The sequence below is a fragment of the Phacochoerus africanus genome, chromosome 4 (genome assembly GCF_016906955.1).
Source record: "Phacochoerus africanus isolate WHEZ1 chromosome 4, ROS_Pafr_v1, whole genome shotgun sequence".
Lineage (NCBI taxonomy): Eukaryota > Metazoa > Chordata > Mammalia > Artiodactyla > Suidae > Phacochoerus > Phacochoerus africanus.
The window spans coordinates 90,699,609-90,719,106 of NC_062547.1; the positions used below are offsets into that span (position 1 = coordinate 90,699,609).

Sequence of the window (19,498 nt, forward strand, 5' to 3'; positions counted from 1 at the left end):
ATAGTCCCTGTACTCATGGAGCTTTAAGTCTAGAATGGAGGTGGTCATTAATCAAATGAATGCTATTATTACAAATAAACTATGAAATGTGCTTTGAAAGAAAAGTGTGGTGGACTCTGAACACATGTACTAGGGCGATCTGAGCTAGTCTGAGAAGTTAGGGACAGTGTTCCTGAGGAACTGATATTTGAGCTGTCATCTGAGGATATGAAAGACATGACAAGGAGGTAGGGGGAAGGGAAGGATGGAAAATATTCCAGATGGCAGGAATAGCAGGTGCCAAGACTCTTATGAGGGAAAAAGCGAACTTGAAGCACACAGGGAACTGAACTAAAAAAATACCTAGTGTACTGTGTAATAATCTATGTGGGAAAGAATGTGAAAAGGAATGGGTCTATGTATATGTATAACTGATTTACTTTGCTGTGTGCCTGAAATTAACACAAATTTGTAAGTCAACTATATTCCAATAAAATTTAAAAAAAAAATGCTAGTGTGGCTGTGAGGGAGAGGAGGTGAAATGAATTGAGCACAGCTGACAGGCCAAGGTCCTTTGGGGGTTTCATAGTGGGATGTGGTCTTCATCCTGAGCAGAACCATGAAGCCGTGAAGGAGCTACTTCACCTTCATGAAAGCATCGTTGGAAGACTCATGATGGAATACTTGGTAAATCAAAAATATGGTCCCAGACACGGCAAACCTAGGACTCTTGATTACTTTTCATACATTGCAGAGATCCCCTTTACTTGAAAAGAGTCTGAATATTTTAGTGTTTACTCTTTTTTTTTTTTGGCTGTATCCACAGCATATGGAAGTTCCCAGGCCAGTGATCACATCTGAGCCATAGCTGTGACCTATGCCACAGCTGTGGTGATGCCAGATCCTTAACCCATTGTACCACAGCAGGAACTCCATAGGTCTACTTTTTTTTCATAAATTAAAAATTAGCATTTCTTAGTTCTCCTTTAGTTCAGAGATTATGTAGTGATGTGAAAATGCATATATACAGTATTTTGTCTTTGGTTGTGATTATGGCTTCCCTTAAAACTTCATTAGTTTAGGCTTATGGATATGGGCAAGGCCTGTTTAAATTAGAATTTATTTTAAGAAGTATAGGCATTCCTTGATGGCTCAATGGGGCAAGGATCTGGCATTGTCACTGCTATGGCTTGGTTCACTGCTGTGACGCAGGTTTATCCCTGATTCTGAAACTTCTGCATGTAGTGGGTAAGACCAAAAATATAAATAAATAAATAAATAAATAAATAAATAAATAAATAAATAAATAAAATAAAAAAGAGTATAGCAGCATCATTGTATGTCCATAGATTTCCTTGAAATGAAAATAAGTCTATGTTGTCTGCCAATAGCATTTCATTAATGAACATAATGGAAAATTTTCATTAGCAGAGTGTCAAGCCAAGCATAATAATGACATAACTCATTCACTTATTCATAACTCTCTGCTAACTAGATGTAGTTTTATTCCATAACTTTCCGCTAACTAGATATTTTTTTTCGTCTTTTGTCCTTTGAGTTCTGCACCTGCAGCATTTGGAAGTTCGCAGGCTAGGGGTCTAATTGGAGCTGTTGCCCCCGGCCTACGCCACAACCGCAGCAACTCGGGATCCGAGCTGCATCTGCGACCTACACCACAGCTCATGGCAACGCTGGATCCTTAACCCACTGAGTGAGGCCAGAGATCAAACCTGGCAACCTCATGGTTCCTAGTCGGATTCATTTCTGCTGCGTGAGGACAGGACCTCCGAACTAGATATTTTCAAATGACTTGATGTATTTTTATTTAGGTAAAATATATCTCATAATTTTATGTTTTTGTTCATTAAGACATTTTAAAGTTGAATACTTAACCCTTTATCATGAATTATGACTTTTGGATAAAGTTCACATTAAAGAAAGTAAAAATCAATTTGTGTATAGTGATATTATTAGAAAGCCTGAAACTCTTTGAGAAGTTATTTCTGGGTATTAGTGTGTCTTTCATATATTCAGTTACTTTTTAATTTGCACAATACAGTTTGGAGTTTAGGTAGAATTTTCTTTTTGTCTAAAGCATTTCTCTATTGTGCTTACATAATTATTTTGATGGGAGCTTCATGTTTGCTGCTCAGAAAATTTCATGGTGCTCCTAGATGTGATTTGGTTCAGAGGACTGATTCTTGCTAATCCTACTCACAAGAGACATAGTATAAATCAGAATGCTATTTATACATTTTTAAAGGAAGCCACCTTTTTTTTTTTTTTTTTTGGTCTCTTTGCCATATCCTTGGGCCGCTCCCGTGGCATATGGAGGTTCCCAGGCTAGGGGTCAAATCGGAGCTGTAGCCGCCGGCCTACACCAGAGCCACAGCAATGCGGAATCCGAGCCACGTCTGTGACCTACACCACAGCTCACGGCAACGCCGGATTCTTAACCCACTGAGCAAGGCCAGGAATTGAACCCTCAACCTCATGGTTCCTAGTCGGATTCGTTAATCACTGAGCCAAGACAGGAACTCTAGGAAGCCATCTTTTAATAAAATAAATTAGAAAAATTTATCAAAGTAATGCATATTTGGTTAAAAAAAATCAAATGGTACCAAGACACATAATACATTTTTTTTTTGTCTTTTTACAGTCGCACCAGCTGCATATGGAAGTTCCCAGGCTAGGGGTCCATTCAGAACTGCAGCTGCTGGCCTAGAGCACAGCCACAGCGACAGGATCCAAGCCATATCTGTGATCTACACCACAGCTCACAGCAACACTGGATCCTTAACCCACTGAGTGAGGCCAGGGATTGAACTTGTGTCCTCATGGATGCTAGTCAGGTTTGTTACTGCTAAACCAAGATGGGAACTCCCATAATAAATTATTAAAAACATATCCCCTATTTTGTCAGCTTTTCTTTTATAACAAACAACTCCAATATTCCAGAATGTTATGATCTCAAACATTTGTTTCTCAGTCATGGATCGTATTACCTGTGACAGCTACTGGTATCTGTCCGTGGCTAGGGTGGACCTATTCCAGCTGTTTCCCGTGACTTCTCATTTCACGACCCAGACTGAAAGAGTATTTATAGGGACATACCATTGCCGTGTCAGAGGGAAAAAAGCAAGGGGTGGTAGACATATGTAACGCCCCTTCAAGTTTCTGTGAAACTAGCATGTTACCACTTCCACTCATATTCCATTGGCCCACATTCCAAAACATATTACCCAGCCTGATGATGGTGCAGGAAAAACTCTCCACTCACAGTGAGGTACTGCAAGGAATGTGGCCAAAGGCAGGGATATACACATCTCTGGGATTGCTCCTAGGGAATAAACAATCCACCACACTGCCACAATATTTAAATGATATGCAGAGGTGATTTATCAACTTATACATGTTAGACTTTGTGTAACAACTTACCTGTACATAGTCTCTCAAAGCCTCCTTTTACCTAGAGCTCTCCTTCTAGGTCTTGCTTCTTTAGAGCCCTTTTGTCCTCTTGCACCAATCTGGACTGACTCTCTTAAGTGTAATGTACAGTAGTCATCCTTAGATTTCTCTGTCACACTTCTGTGTTTGATCCACTTTTTTTAGAGCCTATGCTTTCTTCCCTGATTTTCTCCCTTACTTGGTTGGAGTGTGTAAAAAATGGACAGTGAAGAAACCAAATACACTCGACTTTTGAAAACTTTTGCATTTTGAAAGTCACCATTAAGAAAATGAAAAAGCAAGACATAAAATGGAAAAAAATGTGTTTTTTTCCTGAAAAAATGGTTTTTAAAGCATGTGTCTGACAAAGGACTTGTATCCAGAACATACAAGGAATTCTTTCATCTCAGTAATAAGAGGGCAACTTTTAAAAATTGGCAAAAGTTTTAGACACACGCATCACAAAAGAAAATACATGAATGGTCAATAGAGACAAGAAAAGATGCTCAATATCATTAGTCATCAGGGAAATGAAAATTGAAACTACAGCAACCCACACCCATTAGAAGGGCTAAAATTAAACAGACTGACAATACCAAATTTTATAAGAATGTGGAGCTCATACACTGAAATTGATTAAAAATTAAACTTTATGCCTCAGCCATTCTACTTTGGGTTTTTATTCAAGAAAACAAAAATATATTCCACAAAAAACCCTGTATATAAATATTCTTATATCTTTATTTGTAGTTGCCTCAAACTAGAAACACCATAAACACCCATCAGTGTGTGTATATAGACAAAATGTGGTATACCCATACAATGAAATATTTTTCTGTAATAAAAAGGAATGAAATATACATGTAACAACATGAGTGAATTTCAGTCATTATAAGACTGAAAGAAGCCAAGCACTATAGGATATATGTTATATGGTTATAATTTGAGAAAATGCAAACTAAAGTGACAAAAAGTAAGTCTGTAGTTGTCTGTGGCTGAGGGGAAGGAAATATCTCTTCACAGCAGAAGTGTATGGGGAAACTTCTGTGGAATGTAAATATTCTGTCTTTAGTACGGCAGTGTCGGATGTATGCATATACCCAAACCCATCAAACTGTACCCATTTAATGAATTAATGTAATTTATTGTACCTAAGTTAAACCTCAGTAGAGTTGATAAAGTGAAAAAATAATCACATGCATACATGAAATTGTTAATAGCATCTAGTAGACATTATAGTTGACAGTTTATCATCTTCAGAAATTTTTATTAGATAGTAGAGATTGTTATTACAAAGAGAATGGTGCATTTAAGGAGTTCCCGTCGTGGCTCAGTGGAAACGAATCTGACTAACACCCATAAGGATGCAGGTTCTATCCCTGGCCTCACTCAGTGAGTTAAGGATCTAGCGTTGCCGTGAGCTGTGGTGTAGGTCACAGAGGCGGCTTGGATCCCGTGTTGCTGTGGCTGTGGAGTAGGCCGGCACCTACCGCTCTGATTTGATTCCTAGCCTGGGAACCTCCATATGCTTTGGGTGCAGCCCTAAAAGACAAAAAAAGAAGAATGGTGCATTTAATTTAATTTGTAACTGGTTCCATATAATTCTGAAGCACTTCACTGTAACAGATTTATGTACTTATATATTTATTGCTTTTTGGGGGCCGCATCTGCAGCATATGTAAGTCCCCAGGCTGGCGGTCAAATTGGAGCTACAGCTGCCGGCCTATGCCATAGCCACAGCAACGTGGGAGTTGAGCTGCATCTGCAACCTACACTGCAGCTCACAGCAAAGCTGGATTTTAACCCATTGAGCCAGGCCAGGAATTGAACTCGCATTCTCATGGATGCTAGTTGGGTTCGTAACCCACTGAGCCACAACAGGAACTCCCCATTAAAACATAGATTTAGTAACACTGTAGCTAATATTATGTTTTGTATATATATAATGATGAATAATGTATATATTGTCTAACTGTAAAAATGTACAAAATTTATGTGATATTATATATAGAGAGATCTTGGATAGTAATCTATATATAGTTGAATCTGCGTTCTCATATATTATGGGTTCAACTTACGAAAAATTTAAAGTATGAAATAAACAAAATTTTTATGACAGGACACAAGTGGGGATTTAAACTGATGTGATATTTAATGTTAATATTTTCTAAGTATACTTGGGCTGTTATTTTTAAAAGTCATTATATTTTAGAAATATATACTTAAATGATATAGTTTCTGATATTTTCTTCAAAATAATTCCAGAGAGGGGAAGTAGGTGGACAAGTAGGTAAAACAAGACTGTTTATGAGTTGATAATTATGAAAGCCGGCTGATGAGTACAGGTATATGGATGGAGGATGAGGGAGCTTATATTTTTCTGTTTAAATTTATGTATGTTTGGAGTTCCCATTGCGGCTCAGTGGGTAAGAGCCCGACATAGTGTCTGTGAGGATGCGGGTTCGATCCCTGGCCTTGCTCAGTGGGTTAAGGATGTGGTGTTGCCACAAGCTATGGTGTAGGTCAAAGGTGCGACTTGGATCCTGTGTTGCTGTGGTGTAGGACAGCAGCTACAGCTCCGATTCGACCCCTAGCCCAGGAACTTCCATATTCCCCAGGTGTGGCCCTTAAAAAAAGAGAAAAAAAAAAGTTTTTTTGTGTTTGCAGTATTCCATGAGAAAAAGTTATATTTATCTTACAACTTGGCCATTTCACTTCTAGGAATTTATCTTAGGAACTTCTCAGGGGTAGAAACAAATAATCCACAGTAATGGTCAATGTAGTTTTGCTTATTAATTGGAGAAAATTTAAATACTTAATAGGGATTTGGTTAAATAAATTGATACATTTGTATGATTTAATACCACATAGAATTAAAAATTAGGTCAGAAAAAATATGTGATAACACGGGAAAATATTTGTGATCTATTTTAAGTGAAAAAAATTACAGGCTTTAAAATATGATATTTACAAAAATCTGTTCTTAAATTATTTAAAAAATAAATTATATGTGTGTAGGGTGTGTCTGTGTATGTAGAGTGAAATGCTGACAAGATATCTATTATAATTGATTTCCTCATAATTTTCAGAAATACCTTTTTGGCAGTAGAGTCTGTCTTTTTAAAAGGGATAAAAATGATATTTTCACTCCAATATGTTAACAGTACAAGGTAGTATAAAATTTCACTTTAAAAGTATTTTATTATGTTTTATACTTTATTTGATTTGTTATTTGGTTATTTAATTTTGGTTAAACCTCAATGTCTAGCACACTGCTTGGCACATGGTAGACTCTCAGAGTAGACTGTTTATTCAAAGAATAAAGATTACAGTTAATATTTTATTTTGTTACTACTTTTTTTGTTCTTTTGCTTTTTAGGGCTGCAGGTATGGCATATGGAAATTTCCAAGCTAGGGGTCAAATTGGAGCAACAGCTGCTGGCCTGCTTCTCAGCCACAGCAACGAAGGATCCAAGCCACGTCTGTGACCTACAACACAGCTCACAACAATGCTTGATCCTTAACCCACTGAGCAATGCCAGGGATTGAACCTGTATCCTCTCGGATACTAGTTGGGTTCATTTCCACTGAGCTACAGTGGGAACTCCCAAAGTTAATATTTTAAAATTTTTAACCTTTTCCTTATTTTATTTGAAGAACATGTATAGTGTTCCTTTTTAAATGATAAATTCACTATTCAGAGAGTTCTCTTTTGGTGCAGCAGGTTAAGGATCTGGCATTGTCGCTGTTATGGCTCAGGTCAGTGTGATAGTGCAGGTTTGATCCCTAGCCTGGGAGTGTCTGCATTCCACAGGTGCAGCTGTAAAAAAAATTCACTATTCAAAAGTATACACTTTGGACAGGCTAAGCTTCTCTTCTCTCCTCTGAGATGTAGTGAAACAAAATATCCTCCTTAAAATTTTATATAAAATCTACAATATAGATATCTGTTCACATCTTTTTATTTTTGTCTTTCCTGGTTTCAGCTCTCAAACATCTTCAAATAAAGAAGTGGTTATAAACAATGGTAAGACCTGTAATTGCCTTTATGATTCCTCGGGGGCGGGGGTGAGGAAGGATTCTGTCTGTGATGGGCTTCTCTGAACACCAGTGCTTGCAGCAAGAGTCTTTGATGTTAAGATCTCTTAAACTAGTATATTCTAAATTATGAGCCAAAATATACTCAAGCCTGGTACATTTCATAGTGCTTAGTGTATTATTGTCACTCAGTTACATTACTGAATCAATGACATTTAGCCTTTGTACATGTATCGTTTTATTTGACAGATCAACAGGATAATGAAAATATGAAGCCAGTGCAGAATGTCACAACAATGCCAATCACACAGGTATGGACGTGTTAGGAAACTAGATTGTATCTTTAAAAAAAAATGTAAACGCATTTCAGTCGGGTCAGAGCCACTGTGAAAATGTAAATAATAATTCTGTTAACAACTAACATTCTTACTTGAACTTGGGGAAATGTGTTAGAGTTGAGAAAACACTATGAAGTTTCACTGGCATTACAGTATTCACTTTTGCTTTTGTTGCTTTTCAGACAGGACCACTATAGTAACAGTTTATCTTCAGTTACTGGTAAACTTGAGTTGCTGCTGCCAGTTTAATTTCCCTTTTATCTGTATTTACACTGGAGGAATTGATATGGAATAACTGATCTAGATAAGCAGATTTTCTTTCAGGTAAAGATCTGCCTTTATGATCTCCAGAGTGACATGCTGAAGTTCATTGTCCTGGGCTTCATAGAAATGGGCAAAGGTTTCATAGAATACCTTGCTAGTTTATGTATATTAAGTGATCTGGAACTGTGCTGTCCAAGATAGTAGATACTAGCCACATGTGGCTCTTTGAATTTAAATTCAAATTAAATAATGTTAAGTACAATTAAAAATTAAGCTCCTCAGTTGCACTGACTACATTTCTAGTGCATAATGGCCAATATCACAGCCTGTCCTGTTTGACATTAATGGTCTGGAGAAGTGTGCTTGATTTCTAGAAACTTCTTGTTTTCTTTGTTTAACATATTAATTTCTTTCTTTTTTATTTTCTTTTTAGGGCCACACCTGGGGCAAATGGAAGTTCCCAGGCTAGGGGTCCAATCGGAGCTACAGCTGCTGGCTTATGCCACAATTGTAGCAACTCGGGATTCAAGCTGCATCTGCAACTTGTACCATAGCTTGTGGCAACACCTGATCCTTAAACCACTGAGTGAGGCCAGTGATCAAACACACATCCTCATGCATGCTAGTCAGGTTTGTAACCTGCTGAGGCACAATGGGAACGCCTAGACTTTTTTTTTTTTTGCTTTTTAGGGCCACACCCATGCCATATGGAAGTTCCCAGGTTAGATGTCTAATCAGAACTACTGGTCTATGCCATAGCCACGGCAACACAGGATCCAAGCCACGTCTGTGATCTACACCACAGCTCATAGCAACACCAAATCCTTAACCCACTGAGTGAGGCCAGGTACCGAACCTGCATCCTCATGGGTCCTAGTTGGGTTCGTTAACCACTGAGCCATGAAGGGAACTCCCACCTAGACTCTTTTTAAAGTAGTTTTAGGTTTACAGAAAAAATTGAACAAAAGTACATAATGTTCCCTTATATCTCCTCAATCTATCCCCCTCCCTAATTTCCTCATATTGTTTGCATTAGTGTGGAACATTTTTTAAAAGTGAAAATCCACTACTGATACATAATTAACTATAGTCCATAGTTTACATTAAGGTTCACTCTTTGTGCGGTACATTTTTTGGTTTTAGCAAATGTATAATAATATCTATCTACTATTTCATTGTTATAGTAGTTATATGGCTCTAAAGATTTGCTATGCTCCACCTGCTTATCCTCTCTCTCCCCCAGAATGGTCACTGGTGACTTTTGAAAGTCACTATTTGCTAATATTATTACTTTCATAATTGGTTTTTGGTTGATTGGTTTGTTTTTGTAATTTAATCCTTTCCATTTTTGGTGCTTTCTGGAACTGAGTTCATGTACTTTTCAGGTTTATCTGTCATTTTTAGGCTTGTTAGGATCTTGTCCACCCATCTCGTTTTCCCTACGATAGCACGGACTCTGGAGCTATCAGAATTTCACCTGGTTTTGAATTGGCTCTTTTACTTCCAAGAAGCTATTTGTACCATGGAAATAAATTCATAGCTTAAATTTCATTTATTTCATTAATTAGGCTCTCAACTACAATCTGAGCAGACAAAGACTTTTAGAAAAAGAACCTTGGAATGCATTCAGCCATCATAGCCCAGTTAATGTCTCCATGGATGGAATTCCCTGCATTCTTTTTTGGACCAAGAGGATAACAATTAAATTTAAGAATCAGACCTGGCTGGACCTTACAGATGAAGCTTTTGGCCAGGAGGCAACAGTGGATGCTGGCAACTCAAATTGTAGTGAAGAAAATGCCACGTAAGTTGATTGGAGTAAGTCCTTAGGGCAAGCTTAGACTGTTACCTGGGTGGTCCAGTTTTCCATCATTTTAGGAAATAAAGTAGGTTCCTTAGCACATGACCCTGACATACATTTCTGAGGAAATGTCTAATGTTTAAAATGAAAGAACAAGTCAGAAGTTAGTTTTTAAAAATTTCTTATTTTTTCCCAGTAATTTTTTTCTGAACACTTAAGCTAATTGTTACAATATTTTGTGGAAATGAGGATTCTGAAAAGGAGGGCTCCCAAACTCACTCTGCAAAAGAGAAAGGATTTGGGGCTCTGTATCACTCCAAGTGTTAAGTGTCCAACTACTTTTATCCCAACAGGGAAGAGATGACATATCACTGAGCAGAGTCGTACATATTGTAGTGGGGGAAACAGGGAAAGCTGACTCTAGCCAGGGCAGATGTTTGACTCTAGGAAGCGTCTGAGGTTGTGGAACGTAGAAGGTTTGCAAATATGCAAGGTTGCCTTTGAATGGCTAAATTTCAGAGAGTTCTTCAGGACATTTAAAAGTGATTACAATAATTACTTTTGATTTAAGATAAGCAGATTAAACACATATTCCTTTCGAAGAGGAATTCAGTTTCCAGTACCTTTCTCTGCTTCTCAGTCATCCAAGCAAATATTTTTTGGTTATATTTGTTTTGGTCCAGGCGTAGGAAGTCTGCTAGCTTTCAACATTTGTTGCCATAATGAAGGCTTTTGGAAGAATCTGTGCATTTGTTCTGGCCTGGTTTATATGGGCAGGATGCTTTGTATAAACTGTAGCATACTCTGGTGTGTGTGTGTGTGTCTATCTGTCTGTCTGTCTGTCTGTATTCTTCCTACATATCTTGGCAGAAACACCTTTTTATTCCTGGACTTGATTTCTCATTTAAAAATTCTTAATGATGGGTAAAAATGGATTATACAAACATACACTTAGAGGTTATATTAGGAGTCTTAGTATCTTGCTATTCAGAATGACTATCTTTTATTATTAGGGAGCTAGGGAATTGTAAGCGTAAGCATCCAGATTCCTCCCGGATTGTTTATTTTGTTACAGTATGACTATCTCAGAGACTCCAAGAACTCAGGGCTTTTTCCTCAGGCTCTAATTAGTTCCCTACACTGCTCTTTATGTGTGGTCAGCGGTGGGAAGAGAGGATCATTGGGTGGGGATCATCTTGCCTGTCCCTGGCTGACTGGCCCTCCTTGGTTCCATTTATCCTGATCCCAGGGTATTTGTGGGGAAGATCAGAGCACCACAGCTTTTCGCTGGGTCTTAGAAACCTTAATTATCCCTGGGAACCTAGAAAGAATGGAAATTTAGCTTTTAGACCCCGCTCTGCCAGTGAGCTCTGTGCCTTTATAAACCTGTGAGAGGGACATGATGGCATCTGTTAATAGTAACTAACAGGACTTGAGCACTTGGCATTGACCGGGCACCTGGTGAGGACTTCACAGGTACAATTATCTGTTATTCCTCACAATGCTATTGCAAATAAGCCCTTGAGTCACAGGTAGTTGTCATCTGTGTTTCAGGTGAGGAAATCGGAGAAAGTTCTTGAGGTAGGAAACGTCCTGAGATGAGACAACTTGTATGGTAATAGAGCTGGGGTCTGAAATATCCTTACCAATGCCATTTTCTTTCTTATCTCTTGGTCCTCTCTCATAGGGATGAAAAAATCAAATGAGGAAATGTATGTATGAGAACTTTGTCAAGCGCTACTCAAAGTATTAGTATCATTTTCCTAAGATACTAATGATAACTAGGGTAAAATAGTATCTCTTTACCTGGTCGAGAGGCCTAGGAAACCTTTGGTTTTCACAACATGCAAATTATTATCTTTTTTTTTCTGCTTTATCACTGCCCACTCATCCTTGTGGGTGAATTCTAAGTCTGCATCACCCACCCCTTGGAGTCCTGCTCAGGAGAGTGTGCAGACATCCTGGAGAGCCCACCCAAGAGCATGAGTGGGAGGCTTCCCAGGACGTGAGGCCCTCAAGGACTAGCTGCTGAAACTGTCCCTGATTCCTGTGAATTGTATAGATTAGGGAGATGTCTTTGCTGTGTTGGCAAGGAAATGTTATATTCAGGAACCAGAAAGGGAGTTGTGGAAAGAACAAACCGAAGCAAAGACATAACCATGTAAGGTCAAAAGCACAAATTAAGAAAACATGACCACACTTTAGTGCTTGGAAACAAAGTGTTCAGGGAAAGGCAAATTGTTGGCAGACAGATCTGCTGCAGAAGTCTTTTCAAACAGTGAAAGCCCTACCAATAGAGCATAATCCAGCATCTGTGTATTTTGAATTTAGGCAATTATAGTCTGAACAGTTCAGAATCTGTTTTAAATATGGGAGAGGAGGGCACTTGAATGAGCAAAAAAACCCTCTTTTCTGAGTGACTCTCTATGTTGTATTTCCCATTTGTGTTCCCAGGTTATGGTGCAGTGCTTAGCACATGAAAGAATGAATGATTGCTAAATTTGCTTTGTTGAAATTGGGCCTCATGTTTTTTATTCTGCAGCAGAGCACATTAACAAGCTTTCATTGAAACCAGGACTGCTGGAGAAAGCTCTTGGGGCATCAGAAGTGTGGAGGGTGTTGAGCTGCTCCACAGAGAAGGGGTGGGCTCAGCATGGCTGTGCTTTGAGCTTTAGTCGGGGAGCCCGTTTGTGGGTAACTAAGCTATTCTGATTCCTTGGAAGAACTAGAAAAAGTGACCAGGCAGATTTATAAAGTACCATCCAAGGAGTGCATTTCATTTCTTTAAAGTGTTTTCAGTTATTAGTAACAGATTATCAGAGTATTGTTAAAGAAAAACTCTTTTTTTTTTTCCTTTGGTCATTTTAGGCCCGCGCCTGAGGCATATGGAGGTTTCCACACTAGGGGTTGAGTCGGAGATACAGCTGGCGGCCTATGCCACAGCCACAGCCATGCCAGATCTGATCCACATCTATGACCTACACCACAGCTCACGGTAACACTGGATCCTTAACCCACTGAGTGAGGCCAGGGATCGAACCTGCAACCTCATGGTTCCTAGTTGGATTCGTTAACCACTGCGCCACGATGGGAACTCTAAAAAAACTCTCTTAAAGACTTACTTTACCAAGTAAATTAGCTTATAAAGTGTTTGTAAATTAGTACTTCTAAGGTATCTTATGTTATGTTAGAAAAAAAAAGATGTTTCTCTTAGTAATTGTATTTAGCATGGTTTATTTTATAAATAAACCCTTTTTTCCATAAGTAGTATGAAGATAAACTTCAGCTCAGTCACTGATGTTTCTGTTTCTTGATACGTGGGACTAAATTATGTTTGTGTCATTTTTTTTTCAAATTTGTAATTGGACATTTTATAACTATCTGCTTTTGCTTTTTTGGTTTTATAATATTGAGGTGTTATAACTTCTAGAAATAATGTCACATAGCATCATCCTTTATATGTTTAATTTCTCACACTTTCCCACTTTTAATTGTTTATTTAGCTTTTTTTTTTTTTTTTTTTCTGGCATATGAAAGTTCCCAGGCTAGGGATTGAATTGGAGCTGTAGCTGCCAGCCTACACCACAGCCACAGTGATGCCAGATCTGAGCCATGTCTGTGACCTACACCACAGCTCACAGTAGTGCTGGATCCTTACCCACTGAGTGAGGCCAGGGATCAAACTTGTGTCCTCATGGATACTAGTCAGGTTCATAACCTGCTGAGCCATAACGGGAACTCCCAGTTTGGTCAGTTTTGGCATGTTTATACCCATGAAACCATCACCACCATCAAGACAGCAAACACTTCATCAAACTCAGAAGTTTCCTTGTGCCCCTTGGTAATCCATCTTTCTGCCATTCCCACCTTTCCAGGTAGCCACCATTCTTCCTTCTATCATTATAGCTCAATTTGCATTTCCTACAGTTTTATATAACTATGATCATATAGTGTTCACTCTTTTCCGGTCTGGCTTCCTTCACTTAACATAATGATTTTGGTATTTCACATAGTTGCATGTATCAAAGTAATGTTCCTTTTTATTGCTGAGTGGTAAATACTCCTTTGTATGGATATACAACAGTTTATTTATCCATCTACCTCTTGATGGACATTTGTTTTTTTCCTCCAGTTTGTAGATGTTTCCAAATAAAGTTGCTATGAACTTATGTGCAAGTCCTTGTAGGAGCATGTATTTTCAGTTCTCTTAGGTGAATACCTAGGAGTGGAATGGCTGGATCATATGCTATATGTATGTTTAGTTTTTAGAGAAAGCCAAACTTTTAAAAAAAGTGATTGTAGCATTTACCTTTCCACCAGCATCGTGTGAGAGTTGCAGCTGCTTCACATCCTTACCAACACTTGGTATGGTCAATATGGGACCATAGAGAAAATATTTTTATATTTCTCTATGGTCAGCGATTTCTGAACACATTTTCTTTGGACTTGGATTAAAAGATACGTCTTGGTGTTCCTAAGAGATGTACCTCCTCAGAGGAATGTGATTGCATGTCAAGGAGCAAGGAAGCTCAGAACCATCGAGATATTCAGGGCTCGGAAACCCAGAGAGCTTTTTATCTTCTCCGTGGAGACGTCTGTTTACATGGGTATTAGACATGCAGCCATTTGTCTCCATTATGGTGAGCTGTTTGCTCCCATGCAAAGGTTAATAAAACTTGTACACTTTTATTTTCCCAAGGAAAATTTTTGACACTAAGAAAGCAAATGTTTCTCTTCCTCTCTTAGAAGGTGAAGGGGGATCACCATCTCTCTTCTGTATAAACTCCCAGATTCATAAGTTGAGTGTTCCTCACCTGTGTTATGAGTCCCCCTGTGTGCAGGATGACATCTGGCTTTCAGGAGGGAAGAATTGGGGTAAAAGGGGAACTATTTGTGGCTTTTGCTTTGACAAAAGCAATCCTGTTTTAATGTTCAGAAAAATGTGAATAAATATAGATGTAAAAAGCTTAAGATTAGTTTTTTTTAAAGTTTTAACCATTCTGATTACTGTACTATAGTATCTTATTGTGATTTTATGTTTTCCTGATGACTAATGATGTTGACATATTTTCATGTACCTATTGGTTATTTGTATATCTTGTGAAGCACTTGTCTTTTGAACACTTTAAAGTTGCATTGCCTCCTTATTATTGAGTTTTTCATGTTCTTTGTTATATTTCAGATACAAGTTCTTTATGAATATGTGTTGTGGATATATTCTCCAAGTCTGTGGCTAGTTTTTTATTTTCTTTTTTTTTTTGTCTTTTTGCTATTTCTTGGGCCGCTCCCGCAGCATATGGAGATTCCCAGGCTAGGGGTCGAATCGGAGCTGTAGCTGCCGGCCTACGCCAGAGCCACAGCAACTCAGGATCCGAGCCGTGTCTGCGACCTACGCCACAGCTCACAGCAACACCGGATCGTTAACCCACTGAGCAAGGGCAGGGACCGAACCCGCAACCTCACGGTTCCTAGTCAGATTCGTTAATCCCTGCGCCTCGACGGGAACTCCTAGTTTTTTATTTTCTTAACAGTACCTTTTGAAGAACAAAAGTTCTTTTAATTAAGTCAATTTATCAGCTTTTTTCTTTTATAAAGTAATACTTTTGTATTTTTTCAAGAAACTGTTTCTTACCCCCAGATTGCAAAAATTTCTTTTTTGTTTCCCCTGTGTTTTATAGTTTTAGTTGTTACATTTAGGCCTGTGATCCATTTGGAGGTAATTTTTGAGTATAGTGTGGAGTAAGAGTTATTCCTATTTTGATGAACTGTGTTTCTGTCTTCTTAGGCTGTCTCTGAAGTTTGGTGATGCTGAAAATCCCAGAGGTCTTGATATAAGGTAGGTATGGATTCTTCTTTGGGATGTCAGAGGTTCACACTTCAGATTAGCTCCATATAATTCATTCAGGATTTAAGTGTTAGGGGCCACTGTGAGCCAAACATTGTGATGCATGAAATGCCATGTTTACCTAATTGTACTGGAAAGTCAGTGGTATTATGGTGGGACTCTATCGTAATACTTTCTTTAGTTTCTATCAAAGCATCTACCTAGAAAACATATGAACCTGAGAATGTGATAGCCCTTTTCCTCTGAGCTGAGAATAAAATATATTTAAAGCTCCAAAGCTGAGGATCTAGTTTGAAATTATTTTCTGTATAGCTCCTTACAACTGAATCACAGTTATCACTTAACTCTGTTAGCTGCATTCCCCAGCAGACAGTCACCCAGGCCTACATTTTTCTCTGTTTATGTATAGAATAATGCTTCTGCCAACAGTGGCTTATCCAAGTAGTTAGGGGGAAGGAGCACTTTGAAGGCATTAGAGATTTTTATTCTCATAAAAATATAATCTTTCCCTTCCTATAGGACCAACCTTTTAGTGGTGATAAACAGCTGTGTCTTTAACATTACTTGAGAAACCAGCAGGATGTGCTAGGGCAGTCTTTCCTAAGCTGTGTTGTATGAAACACTTCTGCTCTGTGTAAGAGTTTATAATCCCAGAAAAGGGGTCCTGTGGTCAAACATATTTGAGAAAGAGGCACACAGTGTCCTCTTAGAGATTCACTGTGGAAATTTGTGTATTGAAGTTTCTGTGGAAATGTGCTCTTAAGGAAGATTGCTATGCTTGGTGGCTTTGATAAACCTAGCATTTCCTATGCTTAACCTTAGTAAGCTCTTTCCTCAGAACATTTGCCTACATATCATGGGACACCAGTATTTCACTGGTCATAATTTAAAACACACAGACCATTGTCTTTTGAAGAAACTTTATAAGGAAAATAGAATTCTATAAAATGACCAAACACATATACATATCTGTTTGATATTGGAATGGGGAATATATTTGATTCACACAACACTTTTTTTAAATTACTTAATGAATTTCATTGCATTTATAGGTGTACAACAATCTTCACAACCAAATTTTATAGCATTTCCATCCCAAACTCATCCCCCCACCCCCCCAACCAGTCTCATTTGAAGACCATAAGTTTTTCAAATCCTGTGAGTCAGTATCTGTTCTACAAAGAAGTTCATTGTGTCCTGTTTTTTAGATTCCACATGTAAGTGATAGCATCTGATGTTGGTGTCTCGCTGTCTGACTGACTTCACTTAGCATGATCATTTCTAGGTCCATCCATATTGCTGCAAATGCCGTTTTTTCTTTCCTTTTAATGCCTGAGTAATAGTCCATTGTGTAAAAACAGCACCTTTTTTTTTTTTAACCTAAAGGAAAGTAACTTTATGAGTATTAGTTTTCTTATGATAAGGCTATATATGGCAGACACTGTCAGTGTTTCCTGTCTGTATCCTCTTGGGCATTTGCATTTGACAGCCCTATAGTCCACCAGCTCATCTTTCAACTGCCAGCCTTTCTTTGCCTGAAAGCTTTCTCTGGCCAAAGGGGCACATTGCCTCCCATCCCTACTGCAGCAGGGACTGAAAGAAGTCTATAGTTACCCCAGCTCCCTCCTCCTCAGATGAGATCACTCAGAGCCTCATGTTCTCCTCTGTCCCAGGGTTCCCCGTGGGCATTAAACCCCAGTTGCCCACAGCAAAAACTCTTATCTGTGTCCTTTTGGGCCACCTTCCTTTCTTCTGTCATTTCTCTTCTCTCCATTCTACATATTTTGAATGACTAAATTCCCAAATAAATTTGGGATCACCTCCACAAAATACCCGTATTCACGTCTTTGTCTTGGGGTCTCCTTCGGTAGGAGCTCAAAGTCAGACAAGGTTATACATGTCCACTGAAAATAGAAAAATGAAAAAAAAGAAAAAAGAAAATAGAAAAATGAGAAAATATCGAGCTGTGAAAAAAATGAAAATCATTAATAATCCAACTACCATTGATAATCACTATTAACATTTGTTTTTCTTACACCTTTTTTTTTTACTTTGGTAAAAGTTACCATTTTAAAGTGTTCAATTCCATAGCATTCAGTATATTCACACCATCACCCTTCTGTATCAGTCTCAAATGAAACTTCTTACCATTAGCAGTCACTCCCCATTCCCCTTCCCGGCCACCTGCAGTTACCAGTCTGCTTTCTGTCTCCATGGCTTTGTCTGTTCTGGACATTTCATATAAATGGGATCATGTAACATATGACCTTTATGTCTGGCTTCTTCAATATATACTTTTAAAAGAGCAACTAGGAAAGAGCAGGAACAGAAGTAGGCACTGTGCTGCTCTGTCCACACCCCTCCATCCTTCTCCCTGTTTAACAATAGGTACCTGTGTTATTGCCAGCTGCTGGAGCACCCTTTGCCTGCATGCCCATCAGAGGGCCAGACATCCCACATGGCAGCCCTGACTAATTACATGAGACAATTCCAGATCTCCCAGCAGGATGGAGCCGGAGTTGCCCCCTGCCCCCAGCCCTGGCACTCTGTTCAATGCATGCCCTTACTTGTTCTTCCCTCCCTCCACGCATTTTACATCTCCCCTGTCCTCCCAGGATTTTCTTTAAAAAAAATCACTCACCCCTAAGTCCCTGTCTTAGGCTCTGCTCCAGAAGCCAGCCCCACGTGCTGAACAGCTATTTGGCAAGATGACCTGGTGTTTTTACAAGGAAGGATTTTTCAGGCAGGTCTACTGGTGCACTGATGCTTCCATCTCATCAAGATTATCATAATAGCTTCAGTCTCAGGCTGTTATCTGAAACAGGGCTGCAGACAATGTGGCAGGCTCCACCCGAGCCCCAAGCTCAGGAGCAGTCACTTCCTGGGAAACCCTTTCTGGGAGTGGCTCCTCTTTCCCACTGCCCACCCTGGAACCTCTGACTCCAGAGATTAGGCAAGAGATGTCCACTCCCTCCATCCTTCCTTCCCTGACTGTTCTTGGTGGATTGTTGTAGTGGGCAGGGATGGCTGGGCACAACTGCTTCCCTCAAAAAGCCTTCCCATGTGTAACTCAGGAGGCCAGGGTGAACTGGGGGTGTCCTAGATAACTTCAGATGTTTTATAACACTAGGCACAGTACAGGATACTAGCCATGCATGCCCCCTTTCAGCTTAGATAAGCACAATCCATTTTACAGATGAGAAAACCAAGTCCCACAGAGGTTATATGCAAACCTTATCATACCACTAATAAAAGCTGTGTTTGCAAGAACTCTTTGGCTGCTTAAAGCCTAAAGGGAACTGATTGATTAATGGGAATGAATATGATTAACTGACCTCACCAGGGCAGCATCTTTCTCCATCTTCTGGCTCTGCTGACCTTGTTTTGTGTCAGCTTCATTCTCAGGCAGGGAAGATGGTGGCCAGGAAGAAAACGCTGAGCTGACAGTATCCACTTAAAAGAGCCCTGTTGCCTTTAGCTAGCTATAGCAGAAGCACCAGGATTGCATCTTACTGATCCAGCCTGGGGCATATGCCTTTCTCTAAACCAGTCACTATAGTTAAAGGGCTGCAATATACTGATTGACAGGACCTGAGAGATTTCACTGAGGGAAGAGGGTCAGCCCTATACACACCAAGATGCTGTTTCCAGAGGGAGCAGGAACACAGCCTGCAGTGGGCAGAGCCAGGATCAAAACCCAAGCTTTCACCCTGAGCTATAATGGTCTCAGCTGATTTTTTTCCCCATTTTTTAAAATTAAACTGTACATTGATTTACAATGTTGTG

The 19,498-nt window shown here is 39.1% G+C and overlaps 1 protein-coding gene across 3 annotated transcripts in view; it reads left to right on the forward strand.

The window, feature by feature from the left end:
• The window catches only part of LOC125126146 (V-type proton ATPase subunit S1-like protein), a 58,498-nt gene that overhangs the window by 18,173 nt on the left and 20,827 nt on the right, over window positions 1–19,498 (forward strand). For 2 of the 3 annotated variants that reach the window (XM_047778222.1, XM_047778223.1), the window contains exons 4-7: window positions 7,413–7,453; window positions 7,714–7,775; window positions 9,635–9,870; window positions 15,653–15,703. In XM_047778222.1, coding sequence (XP_047634178.1) covers window positions 7,413–7,453; window positions 7,714–7,775; window positions 9,635–9,870; window positions 15,653–15,703 — 390 coding nt within the window. Of the gene's footprint in view, window positions 1–2,113; window positions 2,120–7,412; window positions 7,454–7,713; window positions 7,776–9,634; window positions 9,871–15,652; window positions 15,704–19,498 lie in introns of all 3 variants that reach the window. The other variant, XM_047778225.1, reaches the window with a different exon arrangement.